Below are 19,174 nucleotides of genomic sequence, written 5' to 3'. Positions count from 1 at the left end.
CCATGGTGTTACAGTAGGGACCTTGCTTTCAATGGGAATGTCAATGTCTACCATTCTACCCATTCCAATTGTATGACTGCTACAGCACTAGCTATGCAGATCATTTGGAGTAGTGTGCTGGTGGCTGATGTTTTTAAGGTAGGGGTATTCAACCTGGGGTCTGCCTCCCCCCTAAGAGTCCACAGAGGTACTGCAGGGGGTCCAAAAAAAGATTTGTATAAAAATATATCCCTAGCAACAACAGAATAAAGAAATGTTGAATTACATACCTACAGTAGAAAAGAGAAGAATCTTCTTTCTAATTATGTCAATTTTATTTATCAATCCAAATATTGAGCAAATTACACTCATTGGCACAGAGTCTAGGTCCTAAAGGCTTCTTAACAGCTTCTACCCCCAAGCCATTAGACTCCTGAAAAGCTAATCAAATGGCTACCCGGACTATTTGCATTGTCCCCACCCCACACCCATTTTTTCGCTGCTGTTACTCTGTTTATTATCTGTGCATAGTCACTTTACCTCTACCTACATGTACATATTACCTGAATTACCTCGACTAACCTTTACTCCCCCACATTGACTGTACCGGTACCCCCTGTACCCCCTCGTTACTGTTCTTTTATTGTTGCTCCTTAATTATTATTTTTAAAACTTTTTTTTAACTTCAATTTATTTTAGTAAATACTTTAACACTTTTTTTTTTGAACTGCATTGTTGGTTAAGGGCTTGTAAGCAAGCATTTCACTGTAAGGTCTACACTGTTGTATTCGGCACATGTGACAAATAAAATTTGATTTGATTCAATTACACTCAATGGAGTATCTGACATGGGCTTTGAAAAAACACCCGCTACCAGTGCAGAAAGTGCCGCTGGCTGCTGCTAAGCTTTCTTGACTTGATTAATGTTTTGCCAACACACAGCTAACCTTCATTTAACCAGCTAAACAGCTGTTCTTAGTGAAAATGTGTTTGGAGTTACCTTTCTAGCTACTAGGCTATGTTAGAGTTTACACTTCCTCTTCCAATTATATGGATGTGGGAGGTCAAAATAATTTTAAAAAATGATCAAATCCATTCATTTTAAGATGTTGATTACCTCTCCTTGCCATTCACCCTGGGTCACCGATTCTCCTGGGCAAGAAAAGGTTTAAAAAGCCTATTTTAAAGTGTGAAGTTGTGTTGTTGGGGAGGCTGTGGTGCTGCTTGGCTGTAGCCATGGTGTTGTTCTAAAGCCACAGAGTGCAGATCATCAGGAAGGCTTCCTGTGACCTTCATGCCATGTTATTCTCTTCTCATTTTTAGGTTTGATTCCATGAAAAAAAATTACTCAATATACCATGGCCTTGATAGCCATGAATTCGATATGGAATTTCTAATGGTTCCCATTCCTACATTTCAGTACAAACAATATGGAAAGACAAAACAATGACAAACAGAGAGTGGGTTGTATTTAATAGCACCACCTTAATTCATGTGGGTGTTATATGGAATGCTTAGTCCTATGATGCATATCTACAAATGACCACAGTAAATGTGGATACGCTCCAGCATCCCTGGCCTGAGGCTTGCTGTGCACGATATGAACAAATGCGTTTGTCAGGAGAGAAATTAATTTTTGTATTGTTCCTTCCAGGCATTTCATTTGGTAAGTATCTCAATAAAAGTGTTCCTGTTTGGTGGGTGAAAGCTTTCCTAACACCGTCCGCCCCTAGCACTTTCTTAGTTTAGGTTTCTTACCGCAGACATGCACGCAAACACACACACACACACACAAGACAACACAGCTCTCCGTCACCTTGGACAGTGGCCACTGGGCCACAGCTGGCAGGGCCCAGCATTGGTCACAAGGCATCCTCCGACAGGCCTTTTTAAATACATCTTTCTTGTAACTGAGAACACTACCAAATGTACTCCCCATATTTCAGCTATGCCCTTGTGTCAGCTGGTTCTGGGAACAAGATTGTGCCATGTGGCCTAGCATTATGTGGCTGAGAGTGTTGGTAGTCCTCGATGAGTTGGAAACTGCTCAAGTCGGCATGATGGACACACGCACAACAGAACAATAACGCTATATCATAGACAGGAATGACTGCTGTTTCTGGTAGCCACCATGTCACCTGTTTACTGTTAGCATTTAGCCACAAACTAGCTTGATCATTACCATTAGCATAGAGCTAGCCCTCCGACATGCTCGACCCAGCTCTCACTGTGACCTCTAGCAGAGACATAGGCCACTTGTCAACACCCCCCGGCCTCTGCCAAAGCAATAAACCTTACTCTCAACCTCGGGGATCTTGACTGCAATATTACCCATCCTCCCAGCCCAGCCCCTATGATCAACCTCGCTTTCACCCCTCATTTCCCACCCAACAAACAACATAACGAGGCTAGTATTCCCACAGGGTGCTGACTATAATGGAGAGCGTGACCTGACCCCTGGGCCTTGCTGTGTGTGTCTGCAGGACCAGGCTGCCAAAGACAAGGCCCTCCAGAGTATGGCCACCATCTCCGCCACCGCCTTCCAGAACAAGATGGCTCTGCAGGGGCTGTCCAGGCCACCGTACCCCACTGCTGGTGGTGTGAGTAGTGTGCGCAGACAGACAGAGACACACACACCCTGTCCTTGAGCAACACTGGGGGATACATATACAGTAGAAAGATAGGTGGTGTCATATAGAGTGTATGTAATAAAATATGTTTCCATGTTTTCTTTTTCCCAGTTTTGGCATGGCGGTCCTGAAGAGTAAGTTACAACCCTGTGTGTGTGTGTGTGTGTGTATAGGGCTGTTGCGGTGACCATATTTCTGCAAGACCGGCAGTCATGAGTCATGACCGCAGTAAAATTCCACATGACCAGTAAACCACGGTAATCTCCTCTTATGCACTCTGGACATGCGTTGGTACTCGCTAACGATCCAACTCGCTAAAGACTGTCAGGTCACTAATTGCCTGGTACCCAGCGTTCTATTGTCCCTTTAACCACTCCGACATCAATGCAAAATCACATCAAACACTTATCAATACAGTGTGCTTTTGAAACTCACCTTACTGTGATCGATCAATTTGAAGAAAGAAGTTCAACAACAGGTTGAAACAGTGGAAAACATGATCGTTGTGGATGTTGTTTCAAAGCCAAACCCAACGAAATGGACAGCTTATTAGAGTTTATGCATTGGCCAAAATATGAGCCCATGTCCGTAAAAAAATAAGGAATTACAGCATATTACCCACTGCGCGATATTATTATTTTAAACACAGATTTAAGATGTATTTGGTACATAACTGGTCTAGCCTATGCTCCAAAATGTAAACAATTCTAGTAAAGGCCTTTGAGTGTGAACTGTATTATTATGCATACTGGATGTTACCTTCTGCTACACTCCAAACTTGCTGTATAGTCTGATTGTGCAGTGCGACTTAGTTAGCCTAAAATTATAGTGAGTTTTTATTTGATTTTGAATGCCGTGATTATTTTTATTTTCTAAATTAATAGGCTGACACGTTACCTTCAAGTACAGAATTTCTCGGGCCTCCCGCACAGTGGTTAAGGGCGCTGTACTGCAGCGCCAGCTGTGCCATCAGAGTCCCTGGGTTCGCGCCCAGGCTCTGTCGTAACCGGCCGCGACCGGGAGGTCCGTGGGGCGACGCAAAATTGGCCTAGCGTCGTCCGGGTTAGGGTGGGCTTGGTCGGTAGGGATGTCCTTGTCTCATCGCGCACCAGCGACTCCTGTGGCGGGCTGGGCGCAGTGCGCGCTAACCAAGGTTGCCAGGTGCACGGTGTAGCCTCCGACACATTGGTGCGGCTGGCTTCCGGGTTGGATGCGCAGTGCGGCTGGTTGGGTTGTGTATCGGAGGACGCATGACTTTCAACCTTCGTCTCTCCCGAGCCCGTACAAGAGTTGTAGCAATTGGATACCACGAACTTGGGGAGAAAAGGGGTAAAAAAAAAGTTTTTTTTTTATTAAAAAAAAAGACAGAATATCTCACCCCTGTGCGTTTCCATCTCCTCCATTCCTTTCTCAAGCGCACAGAGAAGGTCTGTCAACTGTTTAATAAAATGTTTTGTGAAAACGTGTTACTAATGTTTCCAAACAGATTTAACTTTGTTCCCCAAATTAAGTACGGGGTACCTACAGGAACAGGGTTGGAGAACCCATGGCATACAGTTTGGCCAAATTGGGCAGAATATCAGCTGCAAGCCCTCAAAAAGTGGTTGACACGTGGAGTAAAACATGCATTCTTATAAGATGTAACGAAGACGCAATGAGTCAGGCAACCAGTGAGTTTAATATGACCGAACATAGCGTGAAACTACAACCACCCGTTGCATCTCGACATGAAACAATACTACCTGATGGGTGACAACAACGGAGTGCTAGATAAAGGGGGAGTGATCAGGGAAGTGATGAAGTCCAGGTGCGACTAATGATGAGGCGCAGGTGTGCGTAATGATGGGTTGCCAGGTCCGGTGATTAGTAGACCCGCAACCTCGAGCACCGAGGGGGGGGAGCAGAAGTAGATGTGACATAAGCCCAGGATTTTCTATATGCAATCCTTTGTGAAAGCCGAGTTTTGATGGTTGCCACTAAAAAGAGCAGGATCCCAACTACTTATTTTTTTGCGACTTTTTCCAGTCATCAATATCCTAGAGTCGCTTCATGCAGCCCATAAATGTTTTGACTTCTAAGACATTCTCAGGTTTGTGTCATTTCACTAAAGTTGCCAAATAACTCTAAATCTAGCGTATAGGACCTATTTCAAATGGTCGCTTTTCCGCTCAACATAACCATTTCATATGCGCACTTGCTCTGGAATGGGAAAAATATGATTTCTATTTCATTAAGCTACGTTCAAATAGATTCTTCTTACTATAAAGTAATTGCAAGGGACTTATAAGCATATCTTGTCAGCTAAATGAACTAGCCTATATCATGGAACATAGCCAGATAACATACAGTAGGCCAACTCAGATTCTGTTCTTCTGAAATACATTTCCTTCATAGCATGTTTCTTTAAACCTGCCTAAAATAAATAATAGATTTGTTGTGGTGGTGTATATTATTAGACTCTATTAAACTGTAGATGTTCCAAATGCACATCAGAGGCTTGTATGTGTGGAGGCCTGGAGATGCTAAACATGTTTATATTAATTAACGATAAATTACCGCGAGACCTGCAGTCATTTTCATGACCATAACCAGCTGACAAAATGTAATGATCCCCTATGCCTGCGTGTGAGCCTCTCTGACTGTCAGTAAAAAGGCATAGGCCTACTGCCACTGAATAAATAGAAATCACAATCTGTCAAAACTGAATGTGACAGAGTAACATCTTAACACGTTTATTTAAATGGCACTTTGGTTAATGAACCCGAGCCCCCAGTGTGTTTAACAGTCTGCCGGTCTAGTCGTGTGTGCGAGGGGTCAGGGTGTAATGTGTCTACTGCCTGTCTTGTCTCTCCAGCATTAAGCCCTTTTCCCAGCAGAGTTACGCCATGCAGACGTCCGGCCCACCCCCCATAACAGGTGGGTTTTCTCAGCTTCCCTTCATGTCCCCATGTGTCGACAGACGTTGTCATGGTCTGCAAGTGACGAAGAGCTCCAAAAAAGCTCAGAGAAACTGACAGTATGCAACAACATTTTTCAAACCTATGGTATGTTCTATTACTCTGCGCCCCCCCCCCCCTCTCTTCTTCAGGCTATGAGAGCATGGCAGGCCTGTCCATGTCACCGGGCGCCCCCCCGTGGCAGGGGCGGAGTATCGCCAGCTCCAAACTCCGCATGCTGGAGTTCTCTGCCTTCCTGGAGCAGCCTCAAGACCCAGAGACCGTGAGTAGTAATTTAGTAGCCACTCGCCCTGCCTAATAAGCCTCCCCATTCATATTCATCTCACTTAGTTGATAGGGACCCTTTCAGTGCTCATCAATGTAAAAGTTTGAGACATAAAGATAAACAATCTCTTCCTTTTCATCCAACCCTTTCCCTAAAGCTGTATTGTGAACTTCCTCACACCATGAACTGAATCAGTGCTCTGAAAGTAATCAACATCTCTCTCTGTTTTCCAGTTCAACAAGCACCTGTTTGTGCACATCGGTCAGTCCAACCCCACCTTCAGTGACCCTTACCTGGAGGCAGTGGACATCCGTCAGATCTACGACAAGTTCCCTGAGAAGAAGGGAGGGCTGAAGGAGCTGTTTGAGAAGGGGCAGCCAGACACTTTCTTTCTTGTCAAGTTCTGGGTGAGTCCAAGCAGAATCAAATCAGAGGTGTGTGTTAGTGGGCACATTGTAGTGTGTGTGGGTGAGTCTCTGCTTTCTGAATAGAATAATGGAAAGGGACTCGAAACAAAGAATTAGTCGCAGCACAAAAGGGGAACTGAGAGAGTATTTTGTAAGGTAAAGGTTTTTGTAGCACTCTCCTCGGTAGTTAATGACCTAAATGTGTTAGGTGTTGGGATAACTTTAGCACTGGAGCTAAAGGAATTTAGTAACGATTTCAGTTTGAAGCAAATTAAGTCATTGATTAAGACCTGGCTGTTTTCTGCTCATGGGTACAGTGGGTAGAGGGCACATTGTAGCGTGTGTGACCGCAGCCTTTGGTGTGAGAGTGGCAGGGCTTCTCTTTCACTGGGGAAATCTGAGCCTGGGCACCTGTCCCCTCGCTATTAGGCTGGATCCACTTATTTATAGGTCCCTCAGAGCGAGAGAGTGTAAGGGAGAAAAGTGTGTGTAGTGTTACGAGGAGCTGGGATGCAGGGGTAGTTAGAAAAGGACATGAGAGAGAGAACAGAGTCCACTGTGTCCATCTCCTCTGATCACTTCTTTCCCATGTGGATAACTTACTTCAGAAACACAACTCATACAGGCTCTATTCTACAGAATAGAGATTTTCAGAGCTTGATTATCATGTTTCCAGTCACACCTTTACATTCCAACTCTATATTCCATTATGATCTCTTCCCCAGTTGGCTTGTACATGTGTTAGTCACCCTCACATACTATTTTGTGAAGTTATTTATTGTAGAGTGATATAAGACATTAGTGAGTGACAGAAACCCATTGTGTCCGATAAGCCATTCATCAATTGGACACCCGCTAACTTCATGTCAGAGCTCTGATAGACTCCAGAACCCATGACATACAGTACCTTCAGAAAGTATTCACACCCGCTAACTTCATGTCAGAGCTCTGATAGACTCCAGAACCCATGACATACAGTACCTTCAGAAAGTATTCACACCCGCTAACTTCATGTCAGAGCTCTGATAGACTCCAGAACCCATGACATACAGTACCTTCAGAAAGTATTCACACCCTCTGACTTCACTTTCTTCACTTTGTTGTGTTACAGCCTGAATTTAAAATGGATTACATTTAGATTTTGGTGTCACTGGCCTACACACAATACCTCATGTCAAAGTGGAATTAAGTTTTTATAAATGATTGTAAATTAATCACAAATGAAAAGCTGAGATGTCTAGAGTCAAGTATTCAACCACCTTGTTATGGCAAACATAATAAATTGTATAGACTCACTCTGTGTGTAATAATGGTGTTTAACATGATTTTTTTATGACTACCTCATGTCTGCACCCCACACATACAATTATCAGAAATGTTCCTCAGTGAATTTCAAACACAGATTCAACTACAAAGACGAGGTTTTCCAATGCCTCGCAAAGAAGTGCACCTATTGGTAGATGGATATAAATTTAAAAAAGCAAACATTGAATATCCCTTTGAGCATGATAAAGTTATTAGTTACACTATGGATGGTGTATCAATAGACCCAGTCACTACTAAGATACAGGCATCCTTCTTAACTTCGTTGCCAGAGAAGAAGGAAAACTACTTAGGGATTTCATTGTAAGGCCAATGGTGACTTTAAAACAGTTTTATGGTTTTGATAGGAGAAAGCTAAGGATGGATCAACGTTGTAGTTTCTCCACAACACTAACCTAATTGACAGAGCGAACGGAAGGAAGCATGTACAGAATAAAAATATTCCAAAACATGCATCCTGTTTGCAACAAGGCACTAAAGTAATACTGCAAAAAATGTGGCAAAGAAATAAACTTTTTGTCCTGAATACAAAGTGTTGTGTTTGAGGAAATTGCTACATAACACATCACTGAGTACCACTCTTCACATTTTTAAGCATGGTGGTGGCTGCATCATGTTATGGGTATGCTTGTCATTGGCAAGGACTAGTGAGTTATTTTTAGGATAAAAATAAATGGAATAGCGCTAAGCACAGGCAAAATCCTTGTTCCGTCTGCTTTCCAACAGACACTAAGAGACATTCACCTTTCGGCAGGACAATAACCTTAAACACAAGGCCAAATATACACTGGAGTTGCTTATCAAGACAACATTGAATGTTCCTGAGTGATCTAGTTACAGTTTTGACTTAAATCGGCATGGAAATCAATGGCAAGACCTCAAATGTCTGTCTAGCAATGATCAATAACCAACTTGACAGAGCTTGAATAATTCTTTACCTAGAAAGACTCACAGCTGTAATCGCTGCCAAAGGTGATTCTAACATGTCACTAACACTCAGGGGTGTGAATACTTATGTAAATCCGAGATTTCTGTATTTCATGTTCAATACACTTGCAGGAATGTCTAAAAACATGTTTTTACTTTGTCATTATGGGGTATTGTGTGTTGGTGGGAGACAGAAATCTATTTAATCCAGTTTAAATTCAGCCTGCAGCAGCAAAATGTGGAACGTCAAGGGTTATGAATACTTTCTGAAGGCACTGTATGCAGCTATCCCAGACTGACTGGAGAAACAAGCCCATATGACTGCTGCTAGTGCCAGATGCATCACCTCAACATATCTTATTATAGTGGGTCTGATTGTCCTGAGGGGGCTCTCCAACCCTCATGACACCCATGACAAAACACACACAGACAAACAACCAACCAACATCTGGACATTTCAACTGCTACGCTGAGTACAAAAAAGAAATAAAAAGCAACCTTATCTGAGGTGACTTATACCTCGTTTCCTTCTTCCGCCTTCATAAAGTGAGAAAGAAAACCCAGTTCCATCGAGGCGGCCAGCCAGCCACCCGGGCATGACTTGGGGGCGTCCTGAGGCTCTGGCTAGTTGTCATGGCGACTGTGACAGGCTGCTGGCCCGTCTCCAAAGCTATGGCATTCTAGATTGAATTTCCAGCTCCCCGACCGGCCCTGCCTTCTCCCCACAGCGCCCGTGGCCCTGTCCTAACGGATTGTCTCGCGCCTTTGAAGTGCCCGGAGAATCCGATTTGAGCCGGCCCTTGTAAATTGTTACACAGGAGCCCGGCCTGGCTGATCTAATCAGCCAATTGAGGGCTGTTGATTATAATTGGATGAATTCCCTCGCAGGCCGTTAGGGAAGTGGGGAGCGCAGGTTCGGGGAGGGTCACTGGGCCCCGGGGATGAAGACAAATGAGAGAATCACAGGAGCGAGGGATGAAGACGAGGAGCGGGGCGATGAAGAGAGGCTGAGCGCTGTATTAATGGCCCATTAGGAGACAAGGGCCTGAGAGGGGAAAAGGTAAAGCCCTCTGTGTCTGTACTCCTCTACCATGACAGAGGACGCCTCGTCTCGATGTAAAATATTATATAGTATCAGATTACCCTCACCCCCATCATTCCCTTAACCATTAGGAGGGATAAAAATATATCTGACCCAGTATCAGTGACTAGGAGCAGATTCTGCCTTCTTAGACAGACATGAGGTTGGATGCACCTGACGAAGAGAGTCCTGTCTGGCACTAACGCCACAGCTAGACACAGCATCTTGGGAATGCAGAGGCTGGATTGGCAGCCTAAATTAAGTCAACACAGGCCAGGCCAATAGATGCTGCTTGGCTTTGCAGAGCGTTAGTTGCAGGCTTTGTTGAGCCGTCACACATTTTGGGTAACATGTTTCAGGAAGCCAACAGAAGCACACACACACTTTTCCCTGTTCCTTGAAACAAAGTCTATTAAATTAGAAGAACCGGACATTACTGAAAGAAAGATTGCTGTATAACGACTGAAGTAGATTTCTGTTGAGGTTTTTGATTGAACTGTCCAGAACTAAAAATGTGTCTCGTCATGGACTGGCAGGTTGTTCGAACAGTGCCTTATCCTCTTGCTAAGACTGACAGGTTGTGTGTGTGGCCTGTGTGGACCACCTCCTGTCTTTCCTATACTGTCCTCTGTTCAATAAAAGAGAGGGGGGAGGTTGTTGTTGACTGTGTGGTTCCTTTCTCTCTCTGCAGGCCGATCTGAGTGCCAACCTGCAGGAAGACAGAGGTTTCTTCTACGGCGTGTCCAGTCAGTACGAGAGCTCTGAGAACATGATCATCACCTCCTCCACCAAGGTCTGCTCCTTTGGAAAGCAAGTGGTGGAGAAAGTAGAGGTGAGAGACACCAGCAGGATTACTCTAGCTCCATCACTACCTGTCCCAGACCTGCTGTTTTCAACTCTCTTGAGACAGCAGGAGCGGTAGAAATACTCTTAATGATTGGCTATGAAAAGCCAACTGACATTTACTCCTGAGGTGCTGACTTGCTGCACCCTCGACAACTACTGTGATTATTATTATTATTTGACCATGCTGGTCATCTATGAACATTTGAACATCTTCGCCATGTTCTGTTATTATCTCCACCCGGCACAGCCAGAAAAGGACTGGCCACCCCTCATAGCCTGGTTTCTTCCTAGGTTTTGGCCTTTCTAGGGAGTTTTTCCTAGCCGCCGTGCTTCTACACCTGCATTGCTTGCTGTTTGGGGTTTTAGGCTGGGTTTCTGTACAGCACTTTGAGATATCAGCTGATGTAAGAAGGGCTTTATAAATATATTTGATTTGATCAGTAGAGACTAAAAAGTACTTGTAAAAAAACAAACAATGAAGAAATGCATACCATAGATGTAGATAGACTGGTGTAGGTACAGTAGATACAGTAACAGATATGGATTATGTAGAGCTTTGGGTCCAGGATTGGCATAAAAAAATAGATATTTTAGACCTGTTATCTCTCCACACTTACTGACTCTTGACTGCTGATAGAACACAGGTTCTAGTATGCTGGTAGACCTTAGGTAAGTATTTGACCTGGTACTAAAATATAAGGGGATTTGAATGATTGACAGTTGAACTGATAGGCGGGGTCAACATTTGAGGTCAATGACTGTGATTATTATCCCTCTGCGAATGAACAATAACCCAACCAGTGGCTGTGATGGATTCAACTCACTATTCTCCTGCTCTGTGGTCCAGAACAGACATCACAAGACAACACTTACATTCCTCACCCTGACTCACTGAGCATGTCCCAAATGGCACCCTATTCCCTAGTTAGTGCACCACTTTTGATCAGCCCTATAGGTCCTGGTCAAAAGTAGTGCACACTATAGCGAAAAGGATTCCATTTGGGACAGAACACCTTTGTTCTGTGTTGCCTGTCCACCACAGCATCACTGTTATCCCTACAGAGATGTTGTACAACACTCAAACACATACACATATTCACATGGATATTGAGGGGAAGCCAGGCCAGTCATCTACTATAATGTAATAACATTCAACAGTGATTATGGTAGCTATTATCTATAGACTATATTTAAGCAAAAAGGTACCTGGGGTGTTTGTGGTATATGGCCAATACCATGGTTAAGGGTTGTTATTAAGCGCGACGCAACACGGAGTGCCTGGATACAGCCCTTAGCTGTGGTATATTGGCCATATACCACAAACACCCGAGGTGCCTTATTGCTATTATAAACTGGTTACCAACGTCATTAGATCATTCAAAATAAATGTTTTGTCATACCCGTAGTATACGGCCTGATATACCACGACTGTCAGCCAATCAGCATTCAGGGCTTGAACCACCCAGTTTATAATTAGTGTTATCTATCAGGTACATATGACATGCCTTTAATTTCATCTATGAGGGCTATAATTTATTTTTAATGTGATATCTCTAGGACCATGTCCTGGTATATTGAACATACAGTATATCATATATTGGATACATTGTGTGTGTGTGTGTCCAGACGGAGTATGCACGGTTTGAGAATGGGCGGTATGTGTTCAGGATCCACCGGTCCCCACTGTGTGAATACATGATCAACTTCATCCACAAGCTCAAACACCTGCCAGAGAAGTACATGATGAACAGTGTATTGGAGAACTTCACCATCCTGCAGGTAAAGGCGCACGCACACAATTACCATCTATCATTAAAATATTGTAGCAGACAACTGTTGACTTGTCAACCACCTGCTTGAAGAGTTTTCAATACAGAAGCAGAAGTGATTGAGAGCAAGGAGAGTACCACCATAGTAACAATGTGGTCATCAATATAAGGGTTCAAGTCACGGTCCATTCCATTGGCAACTGCAGTCCAGACACAATGACCATATTGAAACCACACAGCAGATCACATCGCAACATGTTATTAGGTTCTCAATGGGCTGATTTAGCCCATATTAAACATGAGCTGCACACACGCGTATCAATGCTATGGATTATGCAACAAGTGCTTCTTTTAGGGATAGAACAATGATATGGTGAAAGTATTGTTCTCAAAAGGAGCTCATACATTTTGACAGTTCGCTTTTTTGACATGACACTTTTGTGTAATTGCTTGTACCACTCTGTCAGTGAGAGATGAAAACGACCTGTATGCAAAATAAACTCATTTGTATTGCTTAAAAATGTATATTTTTGAGAAATGTGTGTAGTAGTATTATAGTTAGTTAGTGGTGTAAAATAACTGTGCATGTGGGTCTGTCTCTCTGCAGGTTGTGATCAACAGGGACACACTGGAGACCCTGCTGTGTATAGCCTATGTCTTTGAGGTGTCTACTAGTGAGCATGGAGCCCAGCACCATATTTACCGGCTGGTCAAAGACTGAGACAGCCCTGTGGACAGAGAACCACTATAGACCAACAACACCCCAACCATGGACAATCTCCGCTGTAAGCTGCAAGCACAATACGATTGTCTGTCAGGACCCAAAGAAGCACTGGGCGGGTTGCTTGCCCAATGAAACTAATGTGGAAGAGTTGGCTTGGGAGCTGGAGTGAACTATACCACTGTTATGTGAAAGAGGAGCAGAGGGTGGGAACCTTCATTGTGGTATATCTGTATGTACAAGGGGAGCCAAATGTCAAGACAATGCATGAGAAATTGTTGTTTTTCATCTCATTTTACTAGTGCTTGCTTGTTTTGATTTAGTTTCATTTTAGACAGCTGCATGAGCGGGATTTGTTTTGTCTATGGGCGCCACCTAGTGACTTCTAATGTATATTACACAGGGCAAGAGGACGAAAGGAGAACTGGAAAGCAAGACTGCACATTAATAGTATTGTTTTGGTGCCAATGTTTATTATTTGAGTAAAAATATGTACAGTACCACAGCTATCTCCCCTGAAGAATAATCTCTATTGCTGAAAATGAGTGAAGATTATGATTTAAATAAATATTGTATCTGCCTAGTTTGATGATCAAATTAAATGTTGGACTATTGTTGAATGAAATTGAGCACAACTCACATACAGTAGATAACTCTGCTTGAACCTGACTCTGGGTTGAATCTGCTATCTGTAATTGAAGTTGACTAGCTACAGTATGAAGAAACTGTAATCTATCTTTGGCACTGAACTGGAGTTTAAGATGGAATTACCCTTCACATATCATACTTAACAGATCAGGTTGCTTGATTTTTGTTCCTAATGTGATCTATTGAGACTAATATATGAACATGTCATACTATTGTTATACCTGTAATAAAACGATGATACAAATGAGTTCTCAGGTAAGTTTCAAACATAACACAAAATGCATCCATGTTTTTGGTGCTCCTGTGTGGAGCAGCGGTCTAAGGCACTGCATCTCAATGTAGAGTGGCGATACAGCAAAATGTGTTTTCTACTACTTTCGCGGTTATTTGACCATATTAGCTCAGAGGCCGTGTTCGAGACGGGTAAAACCGTAATGTATCATCGGTAGATCAGTCTGTCAGTAGCAATGTCGAACAAGCCCATTGTGATCGACACTAGAGCGATACCAGAGACAGATGACGTGAGACACCTCAGGTTGTCACTAGTTACCACAGTCACAAAGTCAGAAGGCCCGCCTACTCGACCAATCGGATGAGGGAGTGTGATGACACAAATAAATGTGCAAAAGGAGCACTGAACATGAAATCCGATAAAACACTTCAAAACAAGACATGGTATCAAGGACAAGATTAAACGAGTCATTTACGATTACCCACATGGCAGTTTCTTGTCATTGTTGATAGCTATCTGGCCATCCAGAATTACAACTCATCGGTCTTCTGCCCCATTGAAGCGTGCATATTGTTTTCGTGAAGTTGTCAGTTTACCTAAATAGTGCCTTCAGAAAGTATTCATACCACATTACTTATTCCACATGTGTTACAGCTTGTATCCCAAATGGATTAAATCGTTTTATTCTCACCCATCTACACACAATACCTCATAATGAAAAATGAACATGTTTTTAGAAATGTTTGCAAATTTAATACAAATGTATTTGAGAAATGTCTAATTACGTAAGTATTGACACCCCCGAGTCAATCATTTCTAGAAGCACCTTTGGCAGCAATTACAGCTGTGTTTTTCTAGGTAAACCTCTAAGAGCTGTGCACACCTGGATTGTGCAACGTTTGCCCATTATTCTTCAAGCTGTCAAATTAATTGTTGGTCATTGCTAGACAACTATTTTAATGTCTTGCAATAGATTTTTAAGTAGATTTAGGTCAAAACTGTATATCTCCCACTTAGAAACATATTCTTGGTAAGCAACTCCAGTGTAGATTTGGCCTTGGGTTTTAGGTTATAGTCCTGCTGAAAGGTGAATCTGGTTTGTTCAAGTCAACCAGTGGTTTGTGGCGCAGCGCCGTCTTTTTCCAGTCTCTCTTTTCTCGCCCTCCTGGTTTTGACCTGTCCTGACTCCGAGCCCGCCTGCCTGTCCCTGAGCCTGCCTGACGACCTGTACCTTCGCCCCTATCTGGATTACCGACCTCTGTCGTACCCTGAGCCTGCCTGCTGCCCGGTACCGTTGCCCCATCTCTGTTTTACTGACCCCTGCCTGCCTTGACCTGTCTATTACCTGCCCCTGTTGGAATATTAAACTATTGTTTATTTGATGTGTTCTGCATCTGGGGTTTACCTTCATATCTGATAATAGAATAGACATTCCCATTCAAGATTTGTGGTGTGAATTGAAACTTAACATTTCAATTCATTTACATTTTCAATGATTATAGTTGTCTAAAGGGATAGGTTTATTCTATTAATTATATTTCTCACTGAAATGACACACCAATGATTTGTAGTATCAGTCAACATTTGGACTCATCTACTAATTTAAGGGTTTTTCTTAATTTGTACTATTTTCTACATTGTAGAATAATAGTGAATACATCAAAAATAGGAAATAACACATTCATATAGTAACCCAAAAAGTGTTACACATATTTGAGATTCTTCAAAGTAGCCACTCTTTGCCTTGACAGCTTTGCACATTCTTGGCATTCTCGCAACCAGCTTCATGAGGTAGTCACCCGGAAACAAGCTCACATTGCAGATTTTTTGCAGGTTTTGTTGTCATATTTGTAGTAAATGGTTCACCTTAAACAATGAACTTACAGTGCACATGAGGAGCCACACAGGGGAGAAATCATATCACTGCCCCGATTGTGGGAAAACATTCAATCAGAGTGGGACTCTGAAATATCCCAGAAGGATCCACACAGGGGAGAAATCATAACATTGCAGTCATTGTGGCAAAAGCTACAGGCACTATTTGAAAATGCACATTTGGATTCACACAGAGGAGAAATCAGGCTATGTTACTGCCCTGATTAAAAGATACACATGAGGGCTCACACGGGAGAAACAGTGAGAGTTCTATTAACCTGAGCCGTGGTGCACCGGTCTGTGGCCTGTGACATGACCGGGCAAAAGTGGTGAGGGAGGAGTGCCCTTCTCTAATAGAACAGTAAACTGCACCATTCAGTCATTTTGTCAACAAGGCAGCATGGCACATCATCCAGAAACATACATCTCTTTTCCATAAAATATACAATGTGTACAAAACATTAAGAACACCTGCTCTTTCCATGACATAGGTGAAAGTTATGATCCCTTATTGATGTAATTTGTTAAATTCATGTCAATCCCTGTAGATGACGGGAATGATTTTTAAGCCTTGAGACAATTGAGACATGGATTGTGTATGTGTGCCATTCAGAAGTTGAATGAGCAAGACAAAAAATGTAAGTGGCTTTGAATGGGTACATCGGTCTTTGTCAAGAACTGCAACGCTGATGGGTTTTTCACGCTCAACAGTTTCCCTTGTGTATCAAGCATGGTCCACCCCCCAAAGGACACATTTGACATCTTGTAGAGTCCAAGCCCCGTCAAATTGAGGCTGTTCTGAAGTCAAAAGGAATGGGTACAACTCATTATTAGGAAGGTGTTCTTAATGTTTTGTACACTCAGTGTATGTTCACATTTTCTAACTCGTTTTCATTGTAAAGGCAGATAAAGCAGTCACTTTCATTTGGACAAGTACATTAGAGAGTCTAATTTGAGAAACAGATGCCTCACAAGTCCTCAACTGGCAGCTTCATTTAATAGTACCTGCAAAACACCAGTCTCAACGTCAACAGTGAAGAGGCGACTCCGAGATGCTGGCCTTCTAGGCAGTTGCAAAGAAAAAGCCATATCTCAGACTGACCTATAAAAATAAAATATTAAGATGGGCAAAAGAACACAGACACTGGACAGAGGAACTCTGCCTAGAAGGCCAGCATCCTGGAGTCGCCTCTTCACTGTTGACGTTGAGACAGGAAGCTCCTGCACGCCATCTCTAGCCGACACTGTCAGCTACAGTTCACGAGCGCCTTCAGAGACCTTTGTGCCCAACCCATGAACTTTGCGTCTCCTTTCTCTGTTTTAGCTAGCAGAAGACTACACTTTAGCTAGCTAGTTATCAGAGCAGTAAATCAAACAATCATTTTGTTTTACATAGCCTAGATAATTGTTTGTACAGATGTCGACTTTGGTGTCTATTTCAGACCTTGTCAATTTTCAAGGATGAGCATTAAAAGGGATAAGACCACTATACAGTTGAAGTCGGAAGTTCACATACACCTTAGCCAAATACATTTAAACTAAGTTTTTCACAATTACTGACATTTAATCAGAATAGAAATCCCTGTCTTAGATCATTTAGGATCACCACTTATTTAAAGAATGTAAAATGTCCGAATAATAGTAGAGAGAATTATTTATTTCAGCTTTTATTTCTTTCATCATATTCCCAGTGGGTCAGAAGTTTACATACACTCAATTAGTATTTGGTAGCATTGCCTTTAAATTGTTTAACTTGGGTCAAACGTTTCGTGTAGCCTTCCACAAGCTTCCCACAATAAGTTGGGTGAATTTTGGCCCATTCCTCCTGACAGAGCTGGTGCAACTGAGTCAGGTTTGTAGGCCTCCTTGCTCGCACATGCGTTTTCAGTTCTGCCCACAAATTTTCTATTGGATTGCGGTCAGGTCTTTGTGATGGCCACTCCAATACCTTGACTTTGTTGTCCTTAAGCCATTTTGCCACAACTTTGGAAGTATGCTTGGGGTCATTGTCCATTTGGAAGACCCATTTGTGACCAAGCTTTAACTTCCTGACTGATGTCTTGAGATGTTGCTTCAATATATCCACATTATTTTCCACCCTCATGATGCCATCTATTTTGTGAAGTGCACCAGTCCCTCCTGCAGCAAAGCACCCCCACAACACGATGCTGCCACTCCCGTGCTTCACGGTTGGGATGGTGTTCTTCGGCTTGCAAGCGTCCCCCTTTTTCCTCCAAACATAACGATGGTTATTCTGGCCAAACAGTTATATTTTTTGTTTCATCAGACTAGAGGACATTTCTCCAAAAAGTACAATCTTTGGGGTCCCCGTGTGCAGTTGTAAACCGTAGTCTGGCTTTTTTATGGCAGTTTTGGAGCAGGGGCTTCTTCCTTGCTGAGCGGCCTTTCAGGTTATGTCGATATGGGACTCGTTTTACTATGGATATAGGTACTTTTGTACCTGTTTCCTCAAGCATCTTCACAAGGTCCTTTGCTGTTGTTCTGGGATTGATTTGCACTTTTCGCACCAAAGTACATTCATCTCTAGGAGACAGAACGCGTCTCCTTCCTGAGCGGTATGACGGCTACGTGGTCCCATGGTGTTTATACTTGTGTTCTATTGTTAGTACAGATGAGTGTGGTATCTTCAGGCGTTTGGAAATTCCTCCCAAGGATGAACCAGACTTTTGGAGTTCTACAATTTTTTCTGATTTTCCCATGATGTCAAGCAAAGAGGCACTGAGCTTGAAGGTAGGCCTTGAAATACATCCTCAGGTACACCTCCAATTGACTCAAATTATGTCAATTAGCCTATCAGAAGCTTCTAAAGCCATGACATAATTTTCTGAAAATTTCCAAGCTGTTTAATGACAGTCAACTCAGGGTATGTAAACTTCTGACCCACTGGAATTCTGATACAGTGAATTATAAGTGAAATAATCTGTCTGTAAACAATTGTTGGAAAAATTACTTGTGTCATCATGCACAAAGTAGATGTCCTAACCGACTTGCCAAAACTATAGTTTGTTATCAAGAAATTGGTGTAGTAGTTGAAACACTTAGGTTGGAGTCATTAAAACTCGTTTATGTAAATTTTTGACTTCAACTGTAAGTCTGGCAATGTGGAGAAGTGCAGCTATAGTGAGGGGAAACTTACCAGTTTGGTCAGGGCCAGCATTAGGGATAAAATTGATTCTGTGTCGTGATTAGCATTAGCATGAGGTTGTAAGTAACAAGAACATTTCCCATTACATATCTGATATTGCCAGAAATCTTAAATTCTTGTTAATCTAACTGCACTGTCCTATTTACAGTAGCTATTACAGTGAAATAATACCATATTGTTTGTTTGAGGAGTGTACAATTTTGAACATTTAAAGTTATTAATAAACAAATTAGACGCATTTGGGCAGTCTTGATACAACATTTGGAACAGAAATGCAATGGTTGATTGGATCAGTCTAAAACTTTTTACATACACTGCTACCATCTAGTGGCCAAAATCTAAATTGCA

The 19,174-nt window shown here is 42.5% G+C and overlaps 1 protein-coding gene across 5 annotated transcripts in view; it reads left to right on the top strand.

Annotated features, from left to right (window-relative positions):
- LOC110521407 (transcriptional enhancer factor TEF-3) overlaps positions 1-13,797 on the top strand; it is a 45,497-nt gene extending 31,700 nt beyond the window's left edge. For 2 of the 5 annotated variants that reach the window (XM_036968723.2, XM_036968724.2), the window contains exons 5-12: positions 2,463-2,579; positions 2,721-2,743; positions 5,464-5,525; positions 5,698-5,828; positions 6,065-6,238; positions 10,261-10,401; positions 12,042-12,194; positions 12,792-13,797. In XM_036968723.2, the coding sequence (XP_036824618.1) occupies positions 2,463-2,579; positions 2,721-2,743; positions 5,464-5,525; positions 5,698-5,828; positions 6,065-6,238; positions 10,261-10,401; positions 12,042-12,194; positions 12,792-12,905 (915 nt within the window). In that variant the 3' untranslated portion in view covers positions 12,906-13,797. Of the gene's footprint in view, positions 1-2,402; positions 2,580-2,720; positions 2,744-4,523; positions 4,699-5,463; positions 5,526-5,697; positions 5,829-6,064; positions 6,239-10,260; positions 10,402-12,041; positions 12,195-12,791 lie in introns of those variants that run through there. The other 3 variants (XM_036968718.2, XM_036968717.2, XM_090231284.1) reach the window with 2 other exon arrangements.
- Positions 13,798-19,174: the final 5,377 nt, after the last annotated feature.

Source organism: Oncorhynchus mykiss, chromosome 4 (assembly GCF_057628025.1).
Source record: "Oncorhynchus mykiss isolate SJ-2025 chromosome 4, ASM5762802v1, whole genome shotgun sequence".
Lineage (NCBI taxonomy): Eukaryota > Metazoa > Chordata > Actinopteri > Salmoniformes > Salmonidae > Oncorhynchus > Oncorhynchus mykiss.
The sequence above is the reverse complement of the archived record's forward strand: the minus strand, read 5'-3'. Positions and strand labels throughout refer to the sequence as shown.